This window comes from Cyphomyrmex costatus, unplaced genomic scaffold, assembly GCF_001594065.2.
Source record: "Cyphomyrmex costatus isolate MS0001 unplaced genomic scaffold, Ccosl1.0 scaffold102, whole genome shotgun sequence".
NCBI lineage: Eukaryota > Metazoa > Arthropoda > Insecta > Hymenoptera > Formicidae > Cyphomyrmex > Cyphomyrmex costatus.
Genome location: NW_017274977.1, coordinates 1,072,216 through 1,100,041, shown reverse-complemented (window position 1 = coordinate 1,100,041; position 27,826 = coordinate 1,072,216). Strand labels below are relative to the sequence as shown.

Below are 27,826 nucleotides of genomic sequence, written 5' to 3'. Positions count from 1 at the left end.
TATATATATATAAAGAATTAATAAATTTAAAAAATTAAATTATTAGCGAAATTTAGTTTTTGATTTGATTGAAAATTTATTTTCATTCTTATTTAACAAATATGTTAAACTTTCTGCACTAACTTTATAATTATGTAAGAAAATTTCTTTTAAATTATGAAAAGAGCAGTGACACGTTCGTTTAACATGTCTATGACTGACTTTTATTCTTATTAACATTTAAATCTTAATTTTTTTTATCAAATAATATCAATTTTCAATGATTCAATTGACCGGCATTCTTTGTGTTTCTGAGTTTAGAAACATGGTACAGAAATTATAAGAATCGTCTATTTAAAATTTAAATGGATAAAAAAACTAAAACAGCAACGAGATGATTCATCTTGCTCAGTCACTATATTGCGAGAATTTTATTGCGAAGTTAGAAATATATTAACATATGAATTACCTGTATGTGATAATATTGACTGGCTGCCATCTTGCTGATTATCTGAAAAAGCATTTTTAATACATATTTTATTTAAAAAAAAATTAAGAACTTTAAAAAGTCATCGATTATTATCAATATCATTTTAGGAGGCAAATACTTTATTTTATGTTCATTATATAAATGTTTTGAATAGTTTTCTCTTTTCAATACTTAATCTTTAAATTTTAGATTATTATTTATTAATGCTAATATTAATCTAAAAACTCTAGAAAATGCGGACGATTTTTATTATTTTTTTTTTGTACTTAGTTTAATTCCTTTGCGATATAATTGTGGCGCTTTAATATGAAACTCATAATTGTCATTAAACTAAAAGCGACGATCTGCGATGATAATTCTCATCTGTCACGATTAACGCGTGCAAACACGCGATCGGCGACACGGTGCTTGTGTCCTTGACTCATTTCAGATACGCCTCACGTTTTGCGACGGTGATCTCATCGAATAATACCCCGTATATACATTCGCCTGTTGCTAGATGATTACTGAGAATCTGTTGTATCACTTTGTATGATTTAGATGACGAAGAGGATACGCTTTGCAGGATACCGCAAGATCATATCGATTGGACCGGTGAAGTGACGATCGGGGTGTGGCTTGCTTTACCTCCTTTGACAGCGATGTGCTTTCCTGAGGAACGGTATCGGTTCTGGCGGCCGACTAACTAACGGCCTGCACCCAGCGTTCTCCCGTTCTCCGTCACCGAGAGCCTCTTTCGTCGAGGACGCCAGAGAGAAGAGGAAAGGAATTTGTTGGTGGGGGCGAATACGCGTTTGTGTCTGTCGGCTGCGAAAGCATTAAACGATGGTTCGGTATTTTTGCCGGCCGGATGAAATCCGGAATTGGATGACACAACGCGGAACAGACCGGTACCGGTACCGGTCTCTCCGTAACTCTCTCACGTGGTCTTCAAATGCAAAACACCGCCGCGAAATAGTTTCTAATTATTCGAGTTATCGAGCCGTGAATATTATTATTCATGCTTCTCTTATTCTTGGTATTGAGTAATATGAATATCATATTACTCGTGTAATAAATTAAATTGTTGTAGCAATAATAATAGCGTTAAATTAACGGAATTGATTTTTTTCAACTTCGATTTCATTCACTTGTTGCTTTTAATTTTTATCAACATTGATCGCAATAACTATTGATTTTTCCGCTTATGTCCTTGAAGGCAATCTTTGCCAAGCCATCACTTTCGAAGCAATACAGTGCCAGGAAATAGATCTAATACAAGAAGCATGAAATCGATATCGATTGTTCGGGTTCATTATTGATGACTATGGTTTCGCAACACGAAATATTAATAATGACCAACCACATGACTCTACAGGAAAAGTTTAAAGTTCGATACATGTACATATATAACCCATTAATATAATTGCCAACGATGGCGGAAGTGGCTTTCGTTTCTTATTTAATCTCTAATTCCCACAATGATTCATGCGAACTTAATGATGTTTTTTTGCTTAGAGAAGTAGGGAACACGAACACAGATATATATTTTTAAGAAAAATAATTAAATATGTGTGGAAAGTTGGTTAGTTTTTATCGTTTTTAATTGTTTGCGAAATGATAATGATTAAAAACAATTTAGCAAACTTTTGGTATCATATCTTATAAGCCAAATATCTACAAATTTTTCAAAGTTCTTATAAAATCATGAATGTTTGATATCGAAGCTCTTTAAACTTTATATGTTGAATTGATTGAGGAAAAAGTATGAATAATCTGTTTATCGTTAGATTAATTAAGCTCTTTGTATCTTATACAAGATTGCGTAATAAGTTACTGATTACAATTGAATCGTGTTTCAAATTTAACAATCTAAGATTATTAAGTTCAAACAATTGTACTATGATTAACATGCTGCAATTACTTGATAAGCAATACTGATACCATTAGTTGATCAAGGCCAATTACACGATGAAAGTCTCACATATCACTTTAATACAAACTGAACATAGTTTTTTTAAAAATAACATACATATTAGTAGAACAATATTCTCTCAACAGCTTTTTTTTTTAAAGAATTTTATGTTGTAATAGTTTTCACGGAAGTGTCAGCTAATTATAGAGAGATCGTGATACATTTTAATCTGCACTTATGTTATATTTGTTTATAGTTTCACTTACAATTTGTGTAGAACACTGGCTATCGGAATTCTTCGTCACGATCTACACGAATGTGAATGTTTCGCTGACTGGGTGGGAACGTTCTGACAGCAGCAATATTAAGGACAACATTGAGGAGAGAGAGACTATGTGCTGGTCAGAACTGGTGGGGTTGTCGACGTAGCATTGCGTAGCATCGAATAATGACGTGGAGAACGCATCCTGTAGCAAGCTAAAAGATGGCGAGTAAACTATCGAATTGGTGCCATATATATGAGATCGATAAGATTACAATGAAAACAATATCTATACATATATAAAATATCAATAGCGAACGTATTACATCATTAGACTATATATACGTTACTGAATTATATCTCATTATCGATTTATAAATAAACGTATTATCTATAATTTTATTTACACGAATTGGAAGTAACGATAGTCACGTACATAATAATTTATCGAATTTTTTTAATTTTTAACTTAAAAAATAAATTTTATACGCTCTTTTAGAACCATTGTTTTTATAATTTGTGTAAAAAATATTAAATTATGTATTATGATTAAAAATTTTTTTTAATATTCATGTTATAAAATTTAAAAAATTGTGTGTTTTCTAACTTCTTATTTTTTTATATAAAATCACATTAATTCGCTTCATATTTCTTTCCTAAATAAGAGAAGAATTAATGGATAAAAATTTATTTATCGATCGACTATTTTGCCTTTTATAAAATTCAGAATGTCATTTGTTACGTATTTCCTTCATCTTTTCATGAATGTTATACTCACAAAGTATATGATTCATAATCCTTGACTCAATGAGAACAAATCGTGACGTTCTTTTACACGTAGAATGCGTGACGGAATCGGCATGCACGGAGTGCCTCGGAAGTCACGCGTTTTCCTGTGAACTGCAGAATGAGACCGAACTATAAATAAACATATTGTAACGCGCGTCAAGCGTTAATAGTTAAAAGCGGTTACGGTTTTAACAAACGTAAACACAAGTGTCAAGTCATATTAAACCGATAAATGACAAACCAAAGATTCGTGCAAACGCACTGAACATTGTTTCTATACATATATATATGTTTATTCCTTGTGAATGATATCATACTGCATACTCGTAAATGTATTCACCCAACACTGTAATCAGATTTTCATGACGCATTCCAGAGGAACTCGATGAATTCACTATATGATATTCAGTACTACATACAAGGATTATTGTTTAAGAGAGTACAAAGTAACTTTTGCATCGATAAATCGGTTATGTTAAAAAGCAAAGAAAATGTAATGAAGAATATTCTTATAAGATCTCATTATTGTGTAATACATTTTAACATGTCGCGGTAAAAAAGTATTATTAATTTTTGTATTAAAAATCGACACTTGGAGCTTATAACTTACAATAGAAGGAAAACACCGAGAAGCCATCTGAAAATGTTTTATTAAGATTACATATGGCAAGCGAGGCTTCCGTTTCCAATTCCTCAAATGAAAAAGCTATCTCCCAATACTTTTTCCGTTAAAAAGTGCATTCCTCCTAGCATCTTGCACTTTGTCTTATCTAGATTATCTACTAAAAATTTGTCTAGGTTTATCACCTTTGCCACCTTGAGAGATTTCTTTCAAACTCCTTGTACGAATCTTTCCTTTACATGTCCATGCTGTACATACAATTGTAGTACAGCGAAGAATGCGTGAGCTGAATGCTGTAATCGTTCGTAATCACGAATATCCTGATAATGAATTTCTCACATTTTGCAGAATATGATACATCATCTTAACAGTAAAATGTATATTTCCAACATACTGTATAAGGATTTATAAAAAAAATTAATATACAATACTGAAAAGCTTTCATCAAATACATCAAAACAGATCTTGATGATTCCGCGTTGTGCGTAGCATAGGAATCATACATATTTTCTCAAACCGTACACGCGTACAAATCTATCTTATTTTCTATGTTTCGACTATACAAGATGTTCTGCGATATGCAATTTTAATCTCATCATCGACGATTTAAAATAAATTTTTCCTTGAAGATTATTTAATTTTAAAATTTAAGTTATACATCTTTGTAATCAATTTCATACAGTTTTGGTTCTTTCAATCATCGTGTTTTACTGAAACAATTAATGAATTTAAAAAATCAACATCTTGTCAATTTAAAAAAAAGAGTAGATAATTAAAATTTTCAATTATTTATAATCAAAACTATTTTTTTAAATAGAAAAAATTATAGTTTATTCAATTTTTTTTATTACTATTAAAATAAATGTATATATCTAATTAGTGACATAATACCAATAAAAACTGCAAACGTAAAATAAAAAAAGTAGCAATTTCCTAATTTTTCAAAAAGCTTAACGAAACTTTGTGTAGAAAAATTTTATCTTGCTTTTATTAATTTTTTTTCAAAATTAATCAAATCATCGATAACCACCTTGTACAATCAAAACCATCTATCCATTAACGGTTCTATACAATGCGTGTCAGACATTTCAGATTCCCGTAAATTAACGATAATAAAGAGAAACTGTATGCAAGAACAATATGAACATAATATATAATAAAATTAATTTTGCTATATAATTGGGATTTTACTAAACGTTATTAACATTGAATACGTAGACATTGTTAATTATGTTCATAGGTAACTGTGATTTGTTACAAGGGAATGAAAGTAATAAAGAAAAGGATGAATTCGAGAAATGCATGTTATACTAATCGTGTGACGTTCTTGATATGTTTTATGTACTAACTATTAAACATTTTTGCAGGCGCAATTAATACAATGTATTTTGCAATACCGGTAATTAAAATATCTCTAACGACAATGCCACTTGCAATAATACATAATGAAGATATCAATAATAGGTGTATAGGGAGAAAGAGATTTGAGCGATAGTAATAGTAGATTAAGAGTGACTTAATAATAGTATCATGATCGCAAGTAGTAGAAGTAGCAGCAACAGCAGTGACAATAGTAATGCTTTTTCAGCAACAATAATAATAATAATAATAATAATAATAATAATAATAATACATGTTTCGATATTCATACAATCTCATACAATAAAAAATTTAACAAACATGCATTTAATAAATTTCTATATAAAAAACGAACTGCAAAAGATTATGTAAATCTGCGACCAAGACGCAATAAAAAATTACTACACATTTTCTTCACTGGACTCGATACACAAGTGCATATATTTAATTACTTAATTATAAATGCGCGCGTTCATGCGACAATTATTAGCATCAGTATATGTCATGATAAAAACAAATTATCCCTACATTGTACAGTAAAACGTCGATCATCCGTATAAATTAACATAAGAACTATGAGTATAACGATGCTATGAGTATAACGACATCTCAGTAAAAAAATATTAAATATAGACATACATATTAAATACATAAAATAAGGATAACAAAAAAACTTAGCGAAAAATCTTACATTAAGAGATAATATCTGTAATTTAATGTAAACTAAAAATATACGTATAAAAAATTCCTTAAAAACATAAATTCTCTTTCTAATAACAAGATTATATATAATTCCGTTGAGATAAATATAACATTGCTTTAAACCCTCCTACTACTCATATTGTATATAGTTTAAGCTTCGTGTAAATCGCAACAAATATTTTTTAATACCTTGTAATAAATATCTTTAATTACAAATACATTTGTAATTAAAATATGTTACAATCTAGCGATTGCGATCTGATGCAAAATTAATGCGATCATTTGATAAGCGAGCATAGATAATAAATTTTACAATGGCATAGTGCATGAGTATTGCAGGATTCAAAAACTGAAACAAATGTATGTACAAAATATTCCAGATTCATTGCATTCTCTTTTATCCATAAATTCTTTAACCAGTCGCTTAGTTCGAAGAATTCATAGTCAAAAAGAAGTGCCACAAGACCTGAAATTATTTTCTCTCTACATATATATGTCGCATTGTAACGCAGTAGTTGTGAGAGGCAAAGGATGAATACTTTACTATTAGATAATGCGTTCAAGGAAGTAGTATTATATTTGTCATACTGATATCGGTAATCTTTTTGTTGGAAGAATATTATTTTTTTTGTGCTTTTTCTTTCGTCTAGATGGATATTCACAGGAACGCTTTTATGGAAATATCTCTCTCACAAACATGCATTTAGGACAGTCGCCGTTCTACTGTATTTTATACATAAGAATGGTGCTCGCAAACGACAAAGTCAACAATAATTGTATTGCATCTTTTACAGAGTGAGACACCTAACTTTACCATCTGAAATATTCTTCCATCTGACATGATAAAAAAGCCATACATAAGTTTCACATAAGATTGTAGCAGTAGATATTATGAAAAGTCGCAAGTTTTTTTGTGAATATGACATAATTCATTTAAATTTGATTTAAAAAACGTGCAAAATAAATGTTTAAATTCACAGAAAAAAAGCAAAGAAAAACGTATTTATCAAGATGAAAATTATCACAGACATGCTGTTTCATACGTCAATGTGTTCCGCATTTCATCAATCAGTTAGATACATGAAAATTCGAAGATAGTTTTATACATATTGTGAAGTAATAATTCTTGAACAAGAATTCCAGAGAAGACATTGTTATATTCACTTAGTCAATCTACACTATGCAAACGTTTTCTAAAAACTGCAAAAATTTCGTATTTGTCATTGTCGTCTTATATCTAAATTGTTTTAAAATTGAAATCTTAGTAGAAAAGTAAAAAAGTAACACAAAGATGCTATTATATTATTATAAAATAGTAAATCCAAAATAGATTAGGAAAATTAAATAAAAAAAATATAAAAGGATATCAATATAACATTTTTTCTTCCTATATATAAATTGCTTGAAATTGATTTCTCTTATTGTCGATATTTCTTTTCTATTTATATATACAAGCGCTCTATATTTGTCTGCTATAGTTTATATAAATTTATTGGAGCTTTGTAACGTCTTATAAAAAAAAAAAATGTAATTACTGTTATGCAGAAGTATAAATAATAACGGACATGTCCTTGCTTCTGAATTAGCGACATGTCTAAAGAATTATAAAAGCAATAAGTTTTACTTTACAGGAACTGTTAATCTCTTATAATTCGTTATAAAGTATTTTTGGACAGAGATTGTGAATATAAATTTTCTTCACATGTTCGACCACTTTAATAATGTATAAGTTTGACTGTATATTTTTAGACACCCTGTATTATCCATAGAGACACTAATACATTTTAATATTTGAGTAGATTTAAACAATTTATATATCATTTATTACAGTAGAAAGTCTTTAAGCCTTATATTAAGTCTTGTGTATATCAGTTCAAAAACATCAAGGGAAACAGTAAAAACTTTCTATTGTAGTACAAAATATTTAAATTATTTAAGTGCATCCTAGCGTTCGCAAATATCTCCCTTATGTATTACCCGTAGCTATCAGTATCTGGTCGACATGTGACACGGTTTGAATTCTACTCTTCTTAAATCACTAGACTCCCATTCAGTTTTCTATTAAGTCACTTGTCAATAAATTCACTCGTCGAGAATGAGTTTTTTTATTAGTAAGTCATATATTCTATGAAATATATGTAAGATTTAAAATTTCGACAAAGTTAAAAGATTATATATATGGAAGAATAGATAGTAAAGAGAAATCGTATTTTCAGTTTTTGAGAACTACAAGAACAAAATTATAAATGTACAATAATAATGTATTATATAATAAATATATTATAAATGCACTATCAACATATCTGAAATAAGAAAGTCTACACAGTAATAACTGTACGTGGTATTAAGTTTGTTCTGAAATGAGAGTCTAATAATATAATTGTTATCATGAATAGTGCAAGAACCTTTCAATGCAATATTTATAAAAAAAAATATCAAGATGAATATTAAGTCAGTTTCCTAAAATTCTCTTGAACATTTTTAAGAAATCACAAGAAATTTCTTTTCTAATAAGAAATTCTAGTAAAAAAGATAACCAATCAATGTTTTTAAAAAGACAGAATCAAATATAAATTCAACACAATTTCTAAAATCATACATCGGTGTTCCATATGGACATGTAGAAAGAATAAAGCAGATGGTAAAGTCAGTGTCCTACTCTGTATAACAATAACATAATTATGGCACAAAACTTATCCTTAAGAGAAAAAAAAAGCTTTAAACAGATCAGGTCGAGACAATTTAATTACATGTTCAGGGAGTTAATCTCTTCTGTAGTGTTTTCTATTTTCGAGACAATTATCTCAATATTCTATAACTTTTTTGCTCGATTAATCTGCATTCGATTTTTTTTGTTCTCGGAACTTCTCTCTTTGTTATTAATCTATATCCATTCGTACATCGCGCTTATAATAAATACAAAAGACCTAAGAGAGGCATTCTTAGGTTTTCCCTATGGTGCAAACTTAAGTTTGCAACGTGTTTGTGATTTCTCGATGTACAGTTACCAGATCCTGTATATAGCCAGCTAGTCTGGCGTTTAACGTATCCAAATTTTGTTTTTGAACTTTATTTGCACTCAACGCAAGTTCTAATTGTTCATGAACTACATTCAACATTTCGCGGAGTTCTGCATTCTCCTTTTGTAAAACCTTGTAAAACAAAAAAAATATATTTGTTAATTAAACACAAACTAATAAAACGTCAATGTCAACACAAATATCGATCATCAGGCTTCAATAAGTTCTATGTACATACCACAAAATCCTTATTTTTGGTGGCCATAGTGAGAGCTTTGATTTCTTCATTTCGCGTTCTCAGTTCGCTTTCTAATGCTTCGACTCTCAATCTCAACGCTTCGCTATTACCTTCCGCGATCTTACCGGCTTCCAAATCAGCATATTTAAGTTTTATTTTGGCATTTTCCTCTTTGTACAACTGCAGCTGCCTCTTCCATTCGTCAACGTTGGCTGTGGACTCCTGTAACGCGCTCGTTAATCTTGCATTATTAGTTTTGAGGGTAGTCAATTCAACCTGTAATGACATATCAATTATAGTATTTTATTATTTATATATCATTTCGAATTATAAAAGAATATTCTCTTCCGGATCGTACCTCCCATTTCTTAGCGTTAGCAGAACTTTGAGCTAGAGCAAGTTTCAGCCTGTCGTTCTCATACTTGAGCTGCACCTCAGCCGACTGTCCACTTTGTGATGAGCTCAACTGCGCAGATTTCCCTTGATGTTGCGGACTTTCTGTACTCTGAGAAATACTCTGTGATCTTGAATGGACTGCGTTTTTCAATTCGTCGTCCACTTTATTCTGACAACTACCAGGTAAAGGACTGCTGCTTACCGAAGATACACTGTTCTGAGCGGAAATCATATTGGCATTCGGGTTCGGGATGTTCGACGATGACACGTTGGAGTTAATCATCGACGAGTTCGGTGGGTCTATGAGATCTTGTTCTGACGACGGCATGCCTGATCGGGACGTAATCGGACTGACGTTCGCACTGGTAGCCGGTGTAACCGAAGAACTGTTGGACTGTAACTTGGCATTGGCCAGCTTCGTGGCCTCTTTCACCTCATGAAATTTTTCGATGAACTGTTAACAAACAATCTCTTCTGAGAGTTTGATATATGAAGATCTTCGCTTGTAAATCATAAGCAATTACAATACAAACCTTTCCTAATTCAGCCTCAGAGGCAAAGCCCAAGCCATACACGGTATTCGCCCTGACGTCCGACCACTGACCAAATTTTTGCGATGTCTTGGTAAAAGTCATGTTTGGAGTAATTGTGCTATTAATGACAGGCTAAAAAAAAAGAATAAGGTACTTTATGAGGGTTCATCCTATTTCTATTCTATTTAAAAAGTCTGATAATAGCTGAATGTTATATCATTTAGTGTATTAATCAGTATTGCCATAAAATTTATTAGGGAAATCAGGAAAATGCCAAGAAAATTGAAAGAAACCAGGGAAAAGTTGGGAAATTTTGAAAAATGCTGGTAAATTAACATTCATGATTTTAAAGAATATGTATACATCAAACCTATGTAGTTTTTTGGAATACTATTAACTTAACAATTAAATGCAAATAGTATTAACATCAATAATAATTTACATTGCTATGCTAAATTATATTCTCAAGAAAATTCGTGGTTTATAAATTAGGACAAAACCACAAAAAATTTCAAAATATTAAAAGTGTCAAGGAAAATTATGACATTTTGCTTAGAAATGAGGGAAAAATTATGGAATTTTAGGATGAGGAATCTGTGGCTGCCCTGTTAATGCAATATTTAATAGAATAACACACTAACTATTTAATAATTAAAAAAGTAAAAAATTAATGTTTAATTGATTTTGATTATATTAATGAAACATTTAATTGAAATTATTTCAAGTTTCAATAACTGTCATTTAAGCTTGATTATTATTGCCAGACTTTTTTTCAGTGAATGTCACTCTTAATTACCTTTGTTCCTTCAATTGAAATTATTCTGTATAAACTCCTGGTGGAATCGTAAAAGAATGATACTGATATTGCTGCCGATGATGCTGGTACCCAAGACCGTTTGGTCTTGGGATCGATGTGAAACACGTGCGCTTTGCACATGAAAATTGGTTGTTCACTGTAATCAATTCGAACAATAATAGAGAAATGTGTATGCGGTCTTCTATACATGATACAAAGCATCTATTTTTAACCGACCTAGTTAATGCGAGTGCATATTTAAAAATGTACTGTACAGAATTGTTGCATAAAATTATAAAGAGATAAAAAAACATTTAAAATAAAATTCATAGAAAGACAAACAATATTATATTTATATTTATATTTAATATTAGCAAATAAAATATATTAATAAATAAAATATGATTTCACTCGATGTTTTATCAACAATGTATTATTATAAACCCAAGCAAAACCTCTCTTTTCATGCTTGACTTAAGAAATTATTTTCTTATAAATAAAATACAAGATATTTATGTGGAAAAAAATTAAATGCATCAATGTATTCTCATATACATAAATTTCGCATAGAAAGTAGTTCAAAATTTCTGCTAATTTCTGCCGCAAATCCGATGGGATCTACTTTCTTTCTAGTGAACGTCGCATGACGTGACGGAAGTATCGCCGTCGGAAGTACGAGCGAGTCGTAATTTCTTGCGGAGGGGAAAAAAAAAAAAGAAAAAGAAAGCGAGTGCATCCCGCTCGGTATTATCCGGATACGCATCAGTGTCAATCAGGCCGGCGATCAAGTCGGGGGAGAGACGCAGCGTTACGTTGCACCGAGAGGGGGCCGGATCCCCGACATCTCCGTCTTCCGCATCTTCGGTACGATCGCGGTGCGGCACGATGCGGCGCGGCGCGGTGCGTGCACGCACGACGGAGATGCCGGCGACAGGCGCGGCACTTTAGACACGCGTACTTCGGAGGGCGGAAAGAGAAGACAGAATCGGTCGTACGCGCGAAATCGGCACGCGGTGCGGCACGTCCGCCGCACATCCTTAAAAGGAAAGCGGTGAGGCGAGGGGGAGAAGAGAGGAAGAAGGGCCAGGCGGGCCCAAGGCGGCCGGAACTTCGCTTACCCCATTGTCTCCTTGCCCGATGTCATATAAGAGGATCTATCCTTTCACTCGCGTGCTCTCGTAAATCCTGCGAGCGCGTATTCAACGCGAGCGCACGCCGACTATTTTCGGCCCGGGCGAGGTGCGGGTCACCGCGTTACGGCCAAGTACCGTCCGTGCGAGGGCTGAGATCCGCGAGTTGACAGCCGCCATCGGCCAAAACTCCCTCCCTCGCCCGCCCCACCCTCGCGCGCGCTCACCACGGCACGAGCCGCCTCTACTCTACGCCACTCTACGGCGTAGCGGCGTACGCGTATGGTTACGGGCGACGGTCACGCGACGGCATGAACGTAGCCGAAGTCAACTACGACAAGTCCACCTGGGTCTGATCGATTTTTCCGCGAAGGACACGCGCCATTCGCCGTTAACCTCGCCTCGACACGCCACTTCGTGTGGACACCGTCCAACGAATCCGGCGAATCTCCCACACCGGCCGAATAAGCGCGACGACTCCGCGAAAAGTGCCACGCGCGGGCGCAACGCACTCGGATTTGCCCTCAAGCCTCGAACGCAACGACGCGATTTGAATGGCGGAGTAACTATGAAAAAATATTGTATAGGGAAATCGTACGCTCGCGCTAAAGTTTGCCGCTCGTTGTCCATTGGATTGGTTGGCAGTAAAATCGTCGCGTTCGATTTTAATTTCGCATTCCATTCCAAACTTCAATTCATGAATGAGTAATTGCGTGATAAGATCATGATTTATTTAACTGATTGATAGTAGAAATTATTACGTTAATTCGGATAAAATTATTAATAATTTAATGCTTTATATCTGAAGGGAGAGAATTACAGGAGAGACAATGATCATGATGTAATCAGAAATTCTGCTGTGAGTAATTCTGCCATTTCAATTAATCGCTAATTAAGCTGGAATTTGGTCGAGGTTGACCTAATTTTATTTATGCTTTGTGTGATCCAATATTATTGCAAAGGTATAACTATTTCTTATTTAATATACCATGCATTTTTAATTTTATTACATTTTTTTAGAAATTTAAAATATGAGCTATTTTTTGAAAGTGATACAAATTTAATTAAAAGAAATGAGTTAATCCAGTTCTAGTTAAACATAGATTTATGTTTAATTAAAACTGGTATTAACTCATTTCTTTTTTATTCTTATACACTTAAAAAAAAATGGCTCATATACAAAAGTTCCATGTTTATGTTTACTGAGATTTTATTTATTTTGTTAAAATATTGTAAATGTATCATCAATATGCATTTATTTTGTACTAAATGAATTTTATAAAAGAAAACAATGACAGAGACAAAAATAGAAAAGATAAATTCAAGAATTATATTTAAATAAATTATAATTGAAATTAATTAAATGCATTAAATTATTATTAAATAAATTAAACAATTATAACAAAAATCCAGTTCTTTACTGTTTTTAAAAATATATGACGTGGTTTTTATTATAAAAATATTGTATCTTTAATATATCTATTGTTTATAATGATATCTGATAATTATATATGAAAGAAAATTCCGTAAGAGAATTAATAAGCTAAATAACTTCGTATTTCTGATATAAACAAGTATAAAAAACACAAGTACCTTGCTACAGGAAATATATATCTAAAAAATTTTATGTTTTTTTGCACATAATTATAATATATATAATTTATGCAAAGGTTTGATATTAATTTGATTGGATTAACGTTGTATACAAGTCACACGTATCCTTATAAAAAATAATAGTTATATATTATGCAAAACAATGCTATATTTTATACAACATAAATCTCATCTTGACAAAGAGAGATCATGTAAATAATTCAATCTACGAAAGTTGAACGAGATCAACGGGCGCGTATAGGCTTAGAATCATACGGAACAATCTTTCAATTGAATACTAATTATCATAGACGGCTCCTCGATATTATCCAGACTCTGTCGAAAGAGTTGAGCGTGCTGCCAAGCATGCTGACCTTGTCCACCGGACAACATTACGACTATGTTTATTCTCACCGCCTTTCTCACTTCTTCCGTGTGAAAGTTATTGCAGTTGGGAACAGATATCGTAACTGCTTTGTTATCGTCGAAAATGGCTTCGATTTTCCAAGATACTATGGCATTTTGAAACACATCCGACTTAGCTTTCAGAGTCAATGTCTCTAAACACAATTTGGAATTCGGGATTTCAAAAGTCCATTTAACACTGCCACGTTTCGCTTGCTGAGACCGCGCCAAATAAACCATCTTCCAATCGTTCTCCACTTTACGGAAGACTCCACCTTCCATGGCGTTCATCCCTTCTAGCCATCCAGATTTCTCTTTCAAAATAGTACCATTTTTACGCATAACGTAATATAGGTCTTTAATGATGTTGTACCGCAGTTCGAACGTTTCTCCGTATTTCGAAATGTCCCAAATATAACTCTTCTCCGTGTCGGTCTAAAAGGCGTTTAATGATTGAGTAATGAAAGTTCTTGTTAGTACCCGGTAAATAGAAATTAACAATAATATTATCAACATTACAATTTCTCAACAATATAAATTTAATGTAACGCATTGTTGGGAAAAAAATTATGCATTGATGTATAGTACTGTTAGTAGATGTTTACTGGATTTACTCTTTTAAAACGAAATATGAAGTTTATAAAGATATATGCAAATTCGATAATATTTGAATATTTTGTATCGAAAAGAACATAACACATTTTTCGAGTACTTTATGTCATTTCAAAGTTTGCGCTAGTTTCAAAATTTGAGTATATCCGCACCTGCGTAATTTCACCTCGTGCCAATCTCCATATAAGAGAACCCGAAGTTCGCCCTTCGTAAACTTCTTCGTCAGAGTTCTTCTGCAAATTTGGAATGTACAACATATCGACGAGCTCTAATAATTTCCGCTTGACGACGTACTCTCTACGCGTGTTACTGTAACCGACAGAGTTTTGCCGCTGATGAGTCAACATTTGTAGTAGATGTATTAAGCTCTGTTCGGTACAAATTCTTCGCCTCTTCATGACGGTTTCTTGGTCTCGTGTGTAACGCCACGTGACATCCTGCACCTCGTCCCTGGAATAGGCTATTATATATGTCAACTTCTTGTGCCATCCCTTTTCATACATTAATGGCTTGTCTATGGTATTTTCACACGGATCTACATGAATCCATCTCTTGTTCGACGCCGACCATATCTGTGAAAGTAAAGAAACAAGTTACATCATAAGTTAGATTATAAATATACCTCGAAACTAATGAATGATACCTCTGTCCAGACGTGATCTGTTTCGTCGCATATAAATCGCGCATCGTAGCCTAACGATCGGCATAAAAGGGTAAAGACATTAGCCCATTCGCCGCAGCGACCGCGTCTCAGGGTCAGCAGTGGTTCTGGATGCGTGTAACGAGGAAATTCGACAACTATATTGCATTTTTGGCATCTACGATTGAATTAATGTCACAGTGATATTGCAAAGTTGTTTACAATACATGAGATTCTCTGATGAAAATAATTCTCATATTTTTTCATAATATTTTTAAGAATTTATTGTCATGTTTTAAATTTATGAAGATTTCTGAAAAAATATCTTAAATTTTTTAAAATTGTATAAGTTTTTCAGATAAATTATAAAATTATTTCTCATAAAATGAGAAATCATAAAAAACTTAAAATATATTTCAGAATATTCATATAATATGAAAAATTTTTAAACTTTCAGAAGTACACCTCTGAAAAGTGTTTTAATTTCTATAAAAAAATCTGAAAAATTTTCTAAAAAGTTATAAAATTATACAGAAATTCTGAAATTTACATAAAAAATTATCTAACAATTTAACTAAAAAATTGTAAGAAAAAAAATCTAAAGAAATGTCTACCAGGATTTTTTATCGAAAAGAATGTTATACCTGTACAACTCTATTCTTGAGCAATTAGGATAATTTGTAGACTGTATCACATTTTCGTATGTGCATTCAGTGGAGCACGTCGTACACTTTGGATTGTTGATCCATTCAAAAAATTCATACTTAAACCAGCGTAGAAGTTCAATCAGAAATAAATCTTTAGCTATTAATTCTGCCTCGAATTGTGAAGAGGTAGCTTCAGCATTCTCTAATTTAAAAGATCTGCAAACGTCAGATAAAAGAATAAGTATATGAAGATAAATTTTATCAAAGAAGTTAAAGAGCATAGATAGTATTAAATTACTTTTGTAGATCCCTTATTTTCGTCATTGTCGCAATTTCTAATTGTACAACAGGTACAATTCTTTTGGCCTTTTCTTGTAAATTTGGATCTTCATAGTATAGAACATCATGAAAATGTCCGACGATTCTGTTGAAGAATGTCTTCTGCACTGTAGAGCTCTTGTCAATGTCATCGATAATAGGACTGCTTTCTTTCGCAGTACACAATAACCTCGACAGGCTCTGGAGCTTCAAAAGGGACGCATTTCGTGGTAAGAATATGCGTTCTCCATCCTGTTACGTACAATTGACAGCTTAGCAAGGACTTCGACAAATGTAATGTTCAAATTTAAATGTATATAATAATTAGTTTATAATTTTACTAAACATAACTAACAGTACTAACAGAATTAACAGTAATATTACAATACATCAATGTTACAATTTCTTACTTAACAATACATTCATTAGAACAAGCAGCTTTGCAACTGTTGTAAGATTCTTTAATATAATTGATTATATTATACATTTAGATCCAGTAAAGAATTAAGGGCATCCTGGTAAAAAAATTGAGAAAAAACGATTGAGAATAATAGGATTTCAATTTTATCAATTTGTATTATATTCTCTATTATAGATCTCGTGAGTATCCCAATTGATCAGATATTAATTTTATTGTATTTTATTAGATTCTATAAGATTTGTACGAAATTACTATAAGACTTGATTTAAATTAGTAAATCCACAAATCACATTTCATTTCTAAAACAATAGAATTTTTTGTTATCATAATCAACTTTTTTTTACCAAGATAAGAATCAGTCACATATTAAAAAGAATCTTGCAAGTTGCAAAGTTGCTATTTCTGCTGAACACAGCCAATGTAACTGTTATGTATAATATGATATGTTACATTTATATTATTGGGAAATTATAATAGCTGCTCTCTTTCTTCAAGAGACACAGTTGACACTAACGTTTTATCTTCTCATTTAATAAATAACAAAGGTTGCTTTTTATTTAATGATCCAAGTTGACGCAAGTGTTGTTACGCCTTTGTTACTGATTGAATGTTAAGAAAAATAGAATAATGTTATTATCAACTACGTCACTAAATAGAAAGCATTCAAAGATAAAAACAACACTTGTGCCTCCTAAAAGGAAAACGACCAATATTGATTTAATGTTACTGTTTGCATGACACTACTGTTTCATTTACAGTAATCAAGAAAGAAAAATCAAGAGAATCTCGAAATTAAGCCAGTACAGACCTCAACGTAGCCGACGTCGAACAGACATTCCAGAGCGCCGATAGCCGGCAGAAGCTTTTCGACAACGACCTCGTCGTCAAGACGCAGTTCGCGGGACCTGTAATTGTCCGGCGACCTCAAAACATTTCGGCAGATACTCAGCAGCGCTCGTCGAGCTTCGTCGCGCACATCTTCCGTATTCTCTTCGAGGGATTTCACGCAACGCTCCAGACTTTCGTCCATGTCGACGTGGACAATACTCATAATAATACTCTCGGACAGCCGACAATCATCTGTTCCCGATCGCTGTCGGGTACTCACTTGCCGTCATTTTTGCTGACTCCTCACGCGTTGCTGGTCACTAGGTATACAAGATAAAGCTCTCAACTGTCAATTCGCATGAAGCTGCTGTATCCAAAACGAGATAGACGCAGGCGCGTAGTCTCTAGTGAGAGGAGGAAGACACGACAGATAAATGATAGGTTTTACCGACAGCAAATGAAGCACGAGCTGCGCCACGAGGTTGCGGCGAATACGGACGGATCTAGACGGCGTCTCGTAGGAGACGTTCCCTCATCAGTGCTCATCAGACACGACATGTGTGCTCCATTAGATACTCAAGTCAACTTCGGGATGCGGCGCAAAGGGGGGCAACGGTGTCCGCCTACCGCGGGCTGGTGTGGGCCGTCTCTTCTGTGCGTGTCTCGCCCGTCGGTTCGTATATGGTCACCCGCAGGAATCAACACACGCAATCTCACGCGACTTTCGAGGACCGCGTCGAATCCACGAGATGCGTGTTTCCGATTGACACGGGGGTGCTCCATTTCCTTCCTTTTGCAAGAGAACGCCGCAGTTACATACGTACGCAGCGTGTAATGAGGTTGCCACGCTGGTGTTAGTGTCAGGAACATGGCTATATTTAGCGTATGACGGCTGGCCATTTCGGAGCAGGAACGACTTGATATAGCTCGCTCGCGGCGTCGCCTGTTGTGTGTTTACGGTTTCGGTTCATGATAACGGCGCGAAAATGGAGGATATATTTCAGTGGTGTCGTGAGGGCAATGCTATGCAAGTCCGCGTCTGGCTGGATGACACCGAGCATGACATGAACCAGGGGTAACTACTCCAGAACTCCTTTTTTGGAAAGGATTTGTCCCGCCGGACGTTTCTTTGAGTCTGACTCTATAATTAGGCTGGCTGGACGATCCAATAATTTCGAATATTCTTTATGAAAAGTTCCCTGGGGCGTTCCAGGAAACAATTAAAAATAGAGTTTGATTATCAAAATAATTGAATAGATATAAAATAAACGGATGATTTGTATTTGGTGACAAGTTAACACAAGTTCTATCTTTGTTATTTACTGAATGTCAAGAAAGATAGACTGATGCATGTGTCGAATTGTACCATCATGGAAAGTACTACTCTTTGCAGTGTTTTGTCTGTATATGACACTTTAAATCTTGTTTTTTGGATGATATCCCAGCATCCGAGAATGGATTAAAATGGATTGGATTTTGTCTATTCGAATTCGTATTTTAAACAGCAAAAACTTTTTTTTGGATTCAATTGAATCCAAAAAAAAGTTTTCAATTGGATTCAATTGGATGCAACTGGATTGAAAAACTGCGTTTCCTATTCAAAATTATGAATTGAACAGTATATTCACTAACGCACTGAAAAAGCTAATATTATTTTATGATTGAAAAGTATACAGTATATGCTCCATGCAATTCCTATAAATGAATGAAAACGTCTTCGGATTAAAAAAAATTCATTTTAACATTCATGAATCCGTATTTCTGAAAATTTGTATCCATTTTAATTCATTTCAATCCATTCTCAGATACTGTGTATGTCAACAAACTATTTGCATTTGACTGCAAATATCTATCATACAATAATTTGGATTTTAATATTTTAAAATCTCATTGCAAATTTCATTGTCCTTGAACATGTTATTCTGTATATAGAGATGATCACGGATTTAGTCCACTTCACTGGTGTGCTAAAGAAGGCCACTTAAAATTGGCGGAGTTGTTAGTTGCCAGAGGAGCACGCATTAACGCCACCAACAGAGGAGATGATACACCATTGCATCTAGCTTCAGCACATGGACACAAAGAGATAGTACAGCTGGTAATGAAAGAAGGATTTAATAACGTCGTTTTGTTTAAACTTTTATCTGCAGTCTGAGCTTTTTTTTGCATAAACAAAATTTTATTCTCAAATTCTAAAATTAGGGACTGTCCAGTTTTTTCCTAAAACATCTTGTTAAAAAATTATTTGATAATGTAATAGAGATGTTGAAAAGTAGCCCTGGATTTTCCACATTTTTTAAAAGCCTAGAATAGTAAAAAAACGGGTTGGGTAGAGGAAGTAAAAATAGGAAAAACTGAAAGTTAATTAAGGTTATCAATTTAAAATTTATAACTATTTGCAGTTGCTTAGGAATCGTGCCGACGTAAACGTCACAAATGAACATGGAAACACTGCCTTGCACTATGCTTGTTTCTGGGGAGATCAGGCGGTTGCGGAGGAATTGGTCGCAGCGGGTGCTCTCGTATCTATCGCCAATAAAGACGGTGACACCCCTCTTGATAAAGCCAGAGGTGTCGTGGCCAAGAGATTACATGGTACGTAAAAGTTTGTACATTTGGAATTAGTTCTGTCGTATTAACTGAGTGTATTTCTTGTTTCGTTAGAAAAATAAAGAAAGGAAAATATGGACTAATAAGAGTCAATGCGAATGTTAACGTGCAAGTATATTCGAAGTATGCAAAGTTACTGAAGCGTTTGTATTATGTAACTTTGAATATATTATACATACTTGAGTATTAACATTCATGTTAACTCTTATTATTTTTGTTTGATTTCAAGAGCTCAATTAATTTGTTTGTTTCATTAGATTTAGCAGTGGAGTATGGACAAGATTTGAAGAAGATACAGTTCAAAGATCAGAGTTGGTTAGGCTTGAAGACCAGAAGCCGTAAGTGTTTTTTAAATTCCTGAAAAACGACAAATAAGTATCGGGAGTATGTTTTATTTTTTTAATAATATTTTCTAGGTGACGCAACTCTCTCGAGATACAAAGGAATCAGTATGGCGGATCTGTCTCTCCACATGCATCTCGCGAGCACACCGAGTGGCGAAACCTGGAGAGGTCGATGGCAAAACAACGATATTGTCGCCAAGATATTAAATATCCGTGAGTGTACTACGCGCATCTCCAGGGATTTCAACGAGGAGTTCCCAAAGTTGAGAATTTTCTCGCACCCGAACGTTCTGCCAGTTCTCGGTTGCGTGAATCAGCCCCCGCAGTTGGCGACCGTCTCCCAATACATGGCAAGAGGCAGCCTACATAGACTTCTACATGGCGGGACGGGTGTTGTTGTGGACACTGCGCGTGCTCTACGATTAGCTCTTGACGTCGCCAGAGCTATGGCATTTCTTCACGGTTTGGATCGGCAGAATAGATGCAGATTTCATCTCAACAGTAAGCACATAATGGTAAGTTTTGGACAGTCAATAATTATATAAATAGTTAGTTATCTGATTATGTAAGAAACATTTTGTATTTGTGTTGGGAATACTCCAATACAAGTTCTTGTTCAAATTTTGTGTTGAAATTTTAACATATTCGAGTGTTAATTTACCACAATGTGATTATGTTTATTTAAATATTTTGTGTTAAATTCATATTCAATGTTTCTTAATAACAAAATAACAATTTGTGAGTAAGTGAGCAAGTAATATAAAAATAATGTTTTAAATTTTAAAACGTAAATTGCAAGGGAAATGAATAAAGCACGTGTTAATTTAATATATTATAAATATTAATTTTACTGAAAAATATGCTTCCATAGTTTGCTTACTAATTATGTTAATGTTAAATTTTTTGTGTTTATTTTTTACATAATATTTGTGTTGTTTTAACATATAAAGCTTGTATTAAATTGATACAAAATTTGAGTAGACTTGTTAACACAAACTTTCCAACTGTGCAGTCTGTAAACTTGAACGCACAAAATCTACGTTTATCTTACACATTATATTTAATTTCAATATCAGATCGATGAGGATCTAACAGCTCGTGTGAATATGGCGGATGCAAAATTTTCCTTCCAAGAAGTCGGGCGAATTTATGAACCGGCATGGATGTCGCCGGAAGCTTTGAGCAAACGTCCGGTGGACATCAATCACGAGGCGAGCGACATGTGGAGTTTCGCTGTTCTTTTGTGGGAGTTGGCGACCAGAGAAGTACCATTTGCGGATCTATCGCCTATGGAATGTGGCATGAAGGTGGGCAACATATCTTTTTAAAAAGAAAGTACGGTACAAGGTTCTCTCTCTCTCTTTCTCTTTCTTCCCCCCATAACTTTGGCAAAAAAATATCTCATCGTTTTATATATAGCGATCTTCATTTGAGCTGATTAAAGGATTGATAATTAATTTTAGATCGCCTTGGAAGATTTACGCGTAAGCATTCCGCCGGGCATCTCTCCGCATCTCGCAAAGCTTATTCGAATTTGTATGAATGAAGATCCGGGCAAGCGACCGTCCTTCGATATGGTTGTGCCGATCCTTGACAAGATGAAACGCTAAAATATATTTGATAAAAATTAACACGATCAAAAGAAATAATGGAGTACATCCAAATTTAATATAGTGCCTAAAAAATCTCTATATTTATTAAACTGCCTAAAGAATTGTTATTAATAGCGATATTTTTGTATCAATATATTCCGCAAGTGGACAAATACTGCCTTTAAATGCCTAAGTTCTATAAACGAACTAATTTTTAATTATTTATATTTAATATAAATTTATAAATGTATTGTAGAAATGCACATTTATATTTGTAATCTATAAAACAAGTTTTTAAATGTGTAGCTCGAATTGTATCTATTTAGTGCAGTATCTGACGAAATTTGCAGGGTTTTTAATATAAAAGGATAGAATAATAATTATTTACACACAAACATTAGAGAACATATTTTTTATAAAATGTTTAATAATACATTTTCCTGTATGTCGTCAGATATATATTATAAATACATATTATATGTACATTGATTAAAATCAGGATTAATAAAACTAAATGAGTAGAACTATAATATCAATCTCATTTAGATTAGAAAGCGAGTATGTATTTTTAATAAAATATTTAAATAATAACTAGGTTGGAACAAAAGCTCGTAGCATTTGTCAAAGACAGTGTTTAAGCATTTATATACAGATTTATTCAACTACGTATGTACCATTCTGTTCCACTACCTTTTGCCATCTTTGAGGCAGTTTCATAATTCCATTCTCCCAAAACTTGGCATCTTTTTCAGTGATAAACTGCTCTAAGTGGTTTTTACAAGCTTCTAGGGAATTGAAGCTCTTTCCATTAAGAGACTTCTGTAGGGCCCGGAATAAATGGTAATCTGAAGGTGCTAAATCAGGCGAATATGGCGGATGAGGTAAGACGTCCCAGCCAAGTTGCATCAATTTCTGCCGACTCTGCAAGGAGATGTGAGATCTGACGTTGTGCTGATGGAAGACAACACCCTTCTGATTAGCCAATTCCGGTCGTTTTTCATCGATTGCTGCCTTCAAGTTCTCTAATTGGGAACAGTATTTGTCCGAGTTCAACGTCTGGTCGTGCGAAAGGAGTTCGTAATACACGACACCCTTCCAATCCCACCAGATGCACAGCATCACCTTTTTTGGATGCAGATCATCTTTTGGAGTAGTCGACGATGGCTCGTTTCGTTTTCCCCATGTCCTTTTTCGCTCCTGCACATTGTTGTAAACAATCCATTTTTCATCGCCAGTGATTGTCCGTTCCAAAAATGGGTCGTTTTTATTACGTTTGAGCAAAGAATCGCTGACGGAAATGCGGTCCATTAAATTTCTTTCCGTCAAATCGTGAGGCACCCAAACATCGTAACGATTCACGTATCCGAGTGTTTCCAAATGCCTTACAACACTCATATGAGATATGCGGAGTATCTCTGCGATGTCCCGTGTCGTGTGACGTGGATTATTTTCAATTAACGTTACGATTTGATCATCATCAACGACTGCGGGCCTACCGGAACGTTCTCGGTCCTCCAGATCAAAATTACCACTTCTGAATCGAGCGAACCACTTACGCACAGTACTCTCAGCTACGGTACCATCTCCATAAACGGCACATATCTTTTTTGTTGTTTGTGCAGCGTTTTTTCTTTTCCGAAAATAAAAGAGCATCAAATGGCGAAAATGCACCTTATTTTCCTCCATCTTTACTGTTAACGTAAACGTCGTAAATACATTTTAGAATTGACAAATCCATACACAAATCGCTTAAAAAGACGCGTTGAAACATCACCTGTCAGATTGTGTATATGTCATATGCTTCAGCCACGCGTGGAATGAATCAGGTGTTTAAACGCCACCTATTGAAAAACGCTACGAACTTTTGTTCCAATCAGAGCCATCAAAGGTTGCATTCGAAAATACTATTCGTGTGTAGCTGAGTATTATCTTTGTTGTTCACTGAATATTAAACAAAGACAAAATGATACTCAGAGGTACTCGGATAGTGTTTTCGAACACCAGTGTTGTGCGTGTAATAATAATCTATATCTATAAATTTACAATAATAATAATAATAATGCATTATCTATTATTGCTGTTGTTGTCGTAGATTTATAGATCATTATATATTGTTACTGTAATAACAAAAGTAAATAACAGCTTTTGTAGTAATATAGTTAATAATAATAATAATACAATAATAATAGATATACAAAATAATACATATAATAAGAGTAATATTTTATAACATAATAATAAATAATTTACAATAATATGTACAATATAATTGAATACAGGGTGTCCCATAATGATTAATTAATATATTTCAGAGGATGAAAGCGACGAGGGTGCAATACATTCAATACAACTTGATTACAAAGAATCTAACGTCACGCATAAACTATTCATGTAACAATTCGCAAAATATAAAACTATAATATATTTTAATATTTATCTTAACTATTCGCGTTGGTGAACTCATCGGAGGACGGGGGCGGGGGGCCGCAAAAATCTGAATCTCCAAAAAGACAAAAGAGCATTTAAAAAATCCCGGTGATCGGGAAAGAAACGAACGACGCTTAAGGAGAGATTCTTGAGATCATATTTTGAGACGAAAATTCTAATACTGAAATATTTTGAGGCTATAATAACTTTTGAATTATAAGTTTAAAAATAATGAATCATATCGTCTAAAGTTGACGCGCTCAGGAGCGACACAACGCAAAGTACTAAACGCAAAAATTATCGGAAATTGTTTTGCATAATTGCGCACAACTTCACAACTCTCTTATTTGCGGGTGAAATATATATAATTTATTTTGTAAATTAATTATCATAAAGTTAATTAATAAAGTTGTACAAATAATTACAATAATTGTTCATAATTAATGATTTTATAATATTCATATAAGTTCCCATAGTTTCTTCGGATTATTTCAATAATAAAATGTTTAAAGTGTATTTGAACAATGCATTTGTGGAAATATCAATAGAATAAAATCTTATATATATTCACATATGTATAATCCTAAAATTAATATTAACAAAAGAAGTGATAAAAGTTTTCGCGTTTTTGTGCCGCTCCTGAGAGCGCGCCAATTTTAAGACGACATAATTCGTTAATTTTAAACGCTTATAATTTAAAGATTATTATAGCCTCAACATTTTAATATTAGAATTTTCAAAATGATTTCAAGGAGTCTTCCCTTAAGCTCCGTTTCTTTCCCGGACACCCTGTATATTAATAATTAATATACAACTTTAATAACTCGGTAAATATCTGAGTCAAAATTGACAAAGGAAGTTTTTTAATTCAAAATTTTATCCCCTTTTACCTAGAGCTTTTACCCCTTGAAATATTAATTAATTGTTATGGGACACCCTATATAATAATCTAAGGCCATCATTTAATAGGTGCGCACACGTATAAACACATATATATGTACACATACAGCACACACACACACACACACACATAGCCAGCCAGAGTCCTTGTACTTGTTCAATGCGACTTACGTTTATTTAATAACCTAAAAATGGCTGCGATCCGCAATCTCGCCCGGTTTACGGAAAGGGCGAAGTTTTTGAATAAGTGTTACTTCACGAACCAGAATGGCACTCTAAGGTCATTCTCCACGAACGGAGCAATTATAGGGCTGTCGCGAGAGACACAAGCCTTAGTAAAATTCGGTCTCATCAGCACGGTTACCGGCGTTGCGCTAGGTGCAGGTTATGCATACTACAGGATCAGCGAAACTCGAAAAAACATCGCCCTGGACGGAACGGAGTTGGATACTGTATTGCTCGAGCACAAGCCGCCTGTCACTCCGTCCCGGAAGGTATCTTGACAATCGTTCCGTGAAAAATTGGATGTTGCATCTTGCAGAATGTAATCATATTTATCTTGTTTTAGATTATGTATTCGGTGGACACCACCGATTTGAAACTTACGTTATTCCAGTATCAGACTTGTCCTTTCTGCTGTAAGGTAGGTATAAACTTTCGGAAATTTCAGTCAGGCTCTCTAACTGTATAATTTATTCTTAATCTTGTCTTCCTTTTCGCACTTTAATATTTCTTTAACTGTAAAAAATTAATAATTTTATTTATATTAACAGAATGATATTGATATATTTAAATATAATACAGATTTTATAAAGATACTTAATACAGATTTAATATATGATTAATTTTTAATATAGATATTTATTCAGCAAACAAGCTAACATTATTTGTTGTTTTGATATTATTTTGATGTTAAAATGATGATAAATAACATCAGCTTGTTTGCTGAATAATAAACTAATCTGTTAAGTTAATCTGTGAATGAAATTAATTACTCTTCAGGTTAGAGCATTCTTAGATTATTATGGGATATCTTATGACATTGTGGAAGTAGATCCAGTACTTCGGAAAGAAATCGGATGGTCTTCATATAAGAAAGTTCCAATCCTCTTGACCCAAGTGGAAGGAGGCTATCGACCCTTAAATGATAGTAGCATGATAGTGTCACTTCTTGCCTCCTATCTATATGATAAATCTCAAACGATTGAAGAATTTGCTGATTATTATCCAAGTGTAGGCATGCATGACGAAAATGGCAAATTCAAATACGAAATCATAAATAAGTATTTCCTCATGTTTAATAATAAACTTCCAAAGAACAGAACAATGAACGATATTGTGTATGTAAAGTCTGATACACACAATTTGATAATTGCTGCAAAATAGTGGACTAACCCACATTTTGTAAAAACAAAATAAATTAGCTCTAAACTTTGGCCCGGTTTTTTCACTATCTGGTTAACTTGTGGTCAATGACATTATCATAAAGGAGCCCATCGAATAAATCATCAAATTAAGTTTACATAAGTTAAATAGATAATCAAAAAGTGGATTTTAAAGTAAGATGGATAGCTTTCCTTTTTCACTTTAATTTTAAAGTTTATTTACTCAGTTTTTTTTACAAAATGTGGATCGACTATTGCAACAAACCCTTTAGTTATCTCACACTTTATACTATTTTATAATTTCTACATACATTTAGCGAGGAACGTAAGTGGAGGAAATGGGTAGACGACGTATTTGTTCACACTCTTTCGCCAAATGTCTATAGAACACTCGATGAATCCTATAAAACTTTCAAATGGTTCTCGACAGTAAGTAAATTTATGAAAAATAATTTAAAAAATACCAAAACGATTATATAAATGAGATTTAAAAAAAATTGTTTCATTAGGTCGGCAAATGGGAGGAATATTTCCCAACGTGGGAGCGAATGTTAATAGTGAATGTAGGTGCAACAGCAATGTGGTTAATAGGAAAGAGACTTAAGAAAAGGCATCGTCTAAAAAATGACGTACGACAATCGTTATACGATGAAGCAAATTACTGGCTGCGTAACATTAAGGCACGTGGTACCACATTCATGGGCGGCAACAAGCCTGATTTATCCGATCTAGCGGTATATGGTATTTTAAAGAGTATCGAAGGCTGTGACGCTTTCCAAGATTTGCAAACTAATACGAACATCGGCGTTTGGTACAACGCTATGAAGGAGCAGGTTGATGCACATTCTGGTAGCACAAGTTTGAGTAGATAATAATTGATTTCCACACGTGTAT

At 33.6% G+C, this 27,826-nt stretch overlaps 6 protein-coding genes across 11 annotated transcripts in view; 2 read left to right on the top strand and 4 right to left on the bottom strand.

Moving 5' to 3' along the window:
- Positions 1–2,826, bottom strand: part of LOC108773514 (annexin B9) — a 6,132-nt gene extending 3,306 nt beyond the window's left edge. For 4 of the 6 annotated variants that reach the window (XR_001940692.1, XR_001940694.1, XR_001940695.1 and 1 more), the window contains exon 1: positions 449–524. Coding sequence is in view for 3 of the 6 variants with exons in the window: in XM_018539351.1 (XP_018394853.1) it covers positions 449–502 (54 nt within the window). In the remaining 3 variants the exon portion in view is untranslated. Of the gene's footprint in view, positions 1–448; positions 525–1,096; positions 1,458–2,629 lie in introns of those variants that run through there. The other 2 variants (XM_018539367.1, XM_018539372.1) reach the window with 2 other exon arrangements.
- Positions 2,827–8,926: 6,100 nt separating this feature from the next.
- Positions 8,927–12,411, bottom strand: homer (protein). Its single transcript, XM_018539058.1, has 6 exons — positions 12,199–12,411; positions 11,081–11,237; positions 10,285–10,416; positions 9,714–10,205; positions 9,356–9,631; positions 8,927–9,249 (listed from the first exon to the last, which is right to left on the bottom strand). Exons 1-6 carry the CDS (start codon positions 12,222–12,224, stop codon positions 9,064–9,066), a joined length of 1,269 nt encoding a protein of 422 aa, XP_018394560.1. The 5' UTR covers positions 12,225–12,411; the 3' UTR covers positions 8,927–9,063.
- A 1,617-nt stretch (positions 12,412–14,028) lies between these two features.
- On the bottom strand, positions 14,029–18,135 carry Pngl (N-glycanase Pngl). The gene is made up of 6 exons (XM_018539003.1): positions 17,655–18,135; positions 16,406–16,677; positions 16,105–16,323; positions 15,464–15,638; positions 14,973–15,392; positions 14,029–14,643 (listed from the first exon to the last, which is right to left on the bottom strand). The coding sequence occupies exons 1-6, from the start codon at positions 17,895–17,897 to the stop codon at positions 14,074–14,076; spliced, it is 1,899 nt and encodes a 632-aa protein (XP_018394505.1). The 5' UTR covers positions 17,898–18,135; the 3' UTR covers positions 14,029–14,073.
- A 101-nt stretch (positions 18,136–18,236) lies between these two features.
- Ilk (integrin linked kinase) lies at positions 18,237–22,299 on the top strand. Its single transcript, XM_018538888.1, has 7 exons — positions 18,237–18,749; positions 19,607–19,772; positions 20,077–20,269; positions 20,542–20,622; positions 20,701–21,143; positions 21,705–21,935; positions 22,092–22,299. Exons 1-7 carry the CDS (start codon positions 18,661–18,663, stop codon positions 22,236–22,238), a joined length of 1,350 nt encoding a protein of 449 aa, XP_018394390.1. The 5' UTR covers positions 18,237–18,660; the 3' UTR covers positions 22,239–22,299.
- A 489-nt stretch (positions 22,300–22,788) lies between these two features.
- LOC108773326 (histone-lysine N-methyltransferase SETMAR-like) lies at positions 22,789–24,092 on the bottom strand. The gene has a single exon (XM_018539090.1). It carries the CDS (start codon positions 23,904–23,906, stop codon positions 22,875–22,877), a length of 1,032 nt encoding a protein of 343 aa, XP_018394592.1. The 5' UTR covers positions 23,907–24,092; the 3' UTR covers positions 22,789–22,874.
- A 1,564-nt stretch (positions 24,093–25,656) lies between these two features.
- Su(P) (prostaglandin E synthase Su(P)) lies at positions 25,657–27,815 on the top strand. Its single transcript, XM_018539049.1, has 5 exons — positions 25,657–26,041; positions 26,116–26,190; positions 26,550–26,887; positions 27,250–27,361; positions 27,442–27,815. The coding sequence occupies exons 1-5, from the start codon at positions 25,739–25,741 to the stop codon at positions 27,802–27,804; spliced, it is 1,191 nt and encodes a 396-aa protein (XP_018394551.1). The 5' UTR covers positions 25,657–25,738; the 3' UTR covers positions 27,805–27,815.
- The last annotated feature ends 11 nt before the right edge of the window (positions 27,816–27,826 follow it).

Excerpts from the sequence above, each read along its gene's own strand:
- Ilk (XM_018538888.1), top strand. The coding sequence starts at position 18,661 with ATGGAGGATATATTTCAGTGGTGTCGTGAGGGCAATGCTATGCAAGTC. Across the intron at positions 19,773-20,076 it reads ACAAAGAGATAGTACAGCTG|TTGCTTAGGAATCGTGCCGA; the intron begins GTAATGAAAGAA and ends AACTATTTGCAG. Across the intron at positions 21,144-21,704 it reads TCAACAGTAAGCACATAATG|ATCGATGAGGATCTAACAGC; the intron begins GTAAGTTTTGGA and ends TTTCAATATCAG.
- homer (XM_018539058.1), bottom strand. The coding sequence starts at position 12,224 with ATGACATCGGGCAAGGAGACAATGGG. Across the intron at positions 10,206-10,284 it reads CTGAGGCTGAATTAGGAAAG|TTCATCGAAAAATTTCATGA; the intron begins GTTTGTATTGTA and ends GTTTGTTAACAG. Across the intron at positions 9,632-9,713 it reads CTAACGCTAAGAAATGGGAG|GTTGAATTGACTACCCTCAA; the intron begins GTACGATCCGGA and ends ATGTCATTACAG.
- LOC108773326 (XM_018539090.1), bottom strand. The coding sequence starts at position 23,906 with ATGGAGGAAAATAAGGTGCATTTTCGCCATTTGATGCTCTTTTATTTT.
- Pngl (XM_018539003.1), bottom strand. The coding sequence starts at position 17,897 with ATGAGTATTGTCCACGTCGACATGGACGAAAGTCTGGAGCGTTGCGTG. Across the intron at positions 15,639-16,104 it reads TCAAGAATAGAGTTGTACAG|ATGCCAAAAATGCAATATAG; the intron begins GTATAACATTCT and ends ATTCAATCGTAG. Across the intron at positions 14,644-14,972 it reads CACGAGGTGAAATTACGCAG|ACCGACACGGAGAAGAGTTA; the intron begins GTGCGGATATAC and ends AACGCCTTTTAG.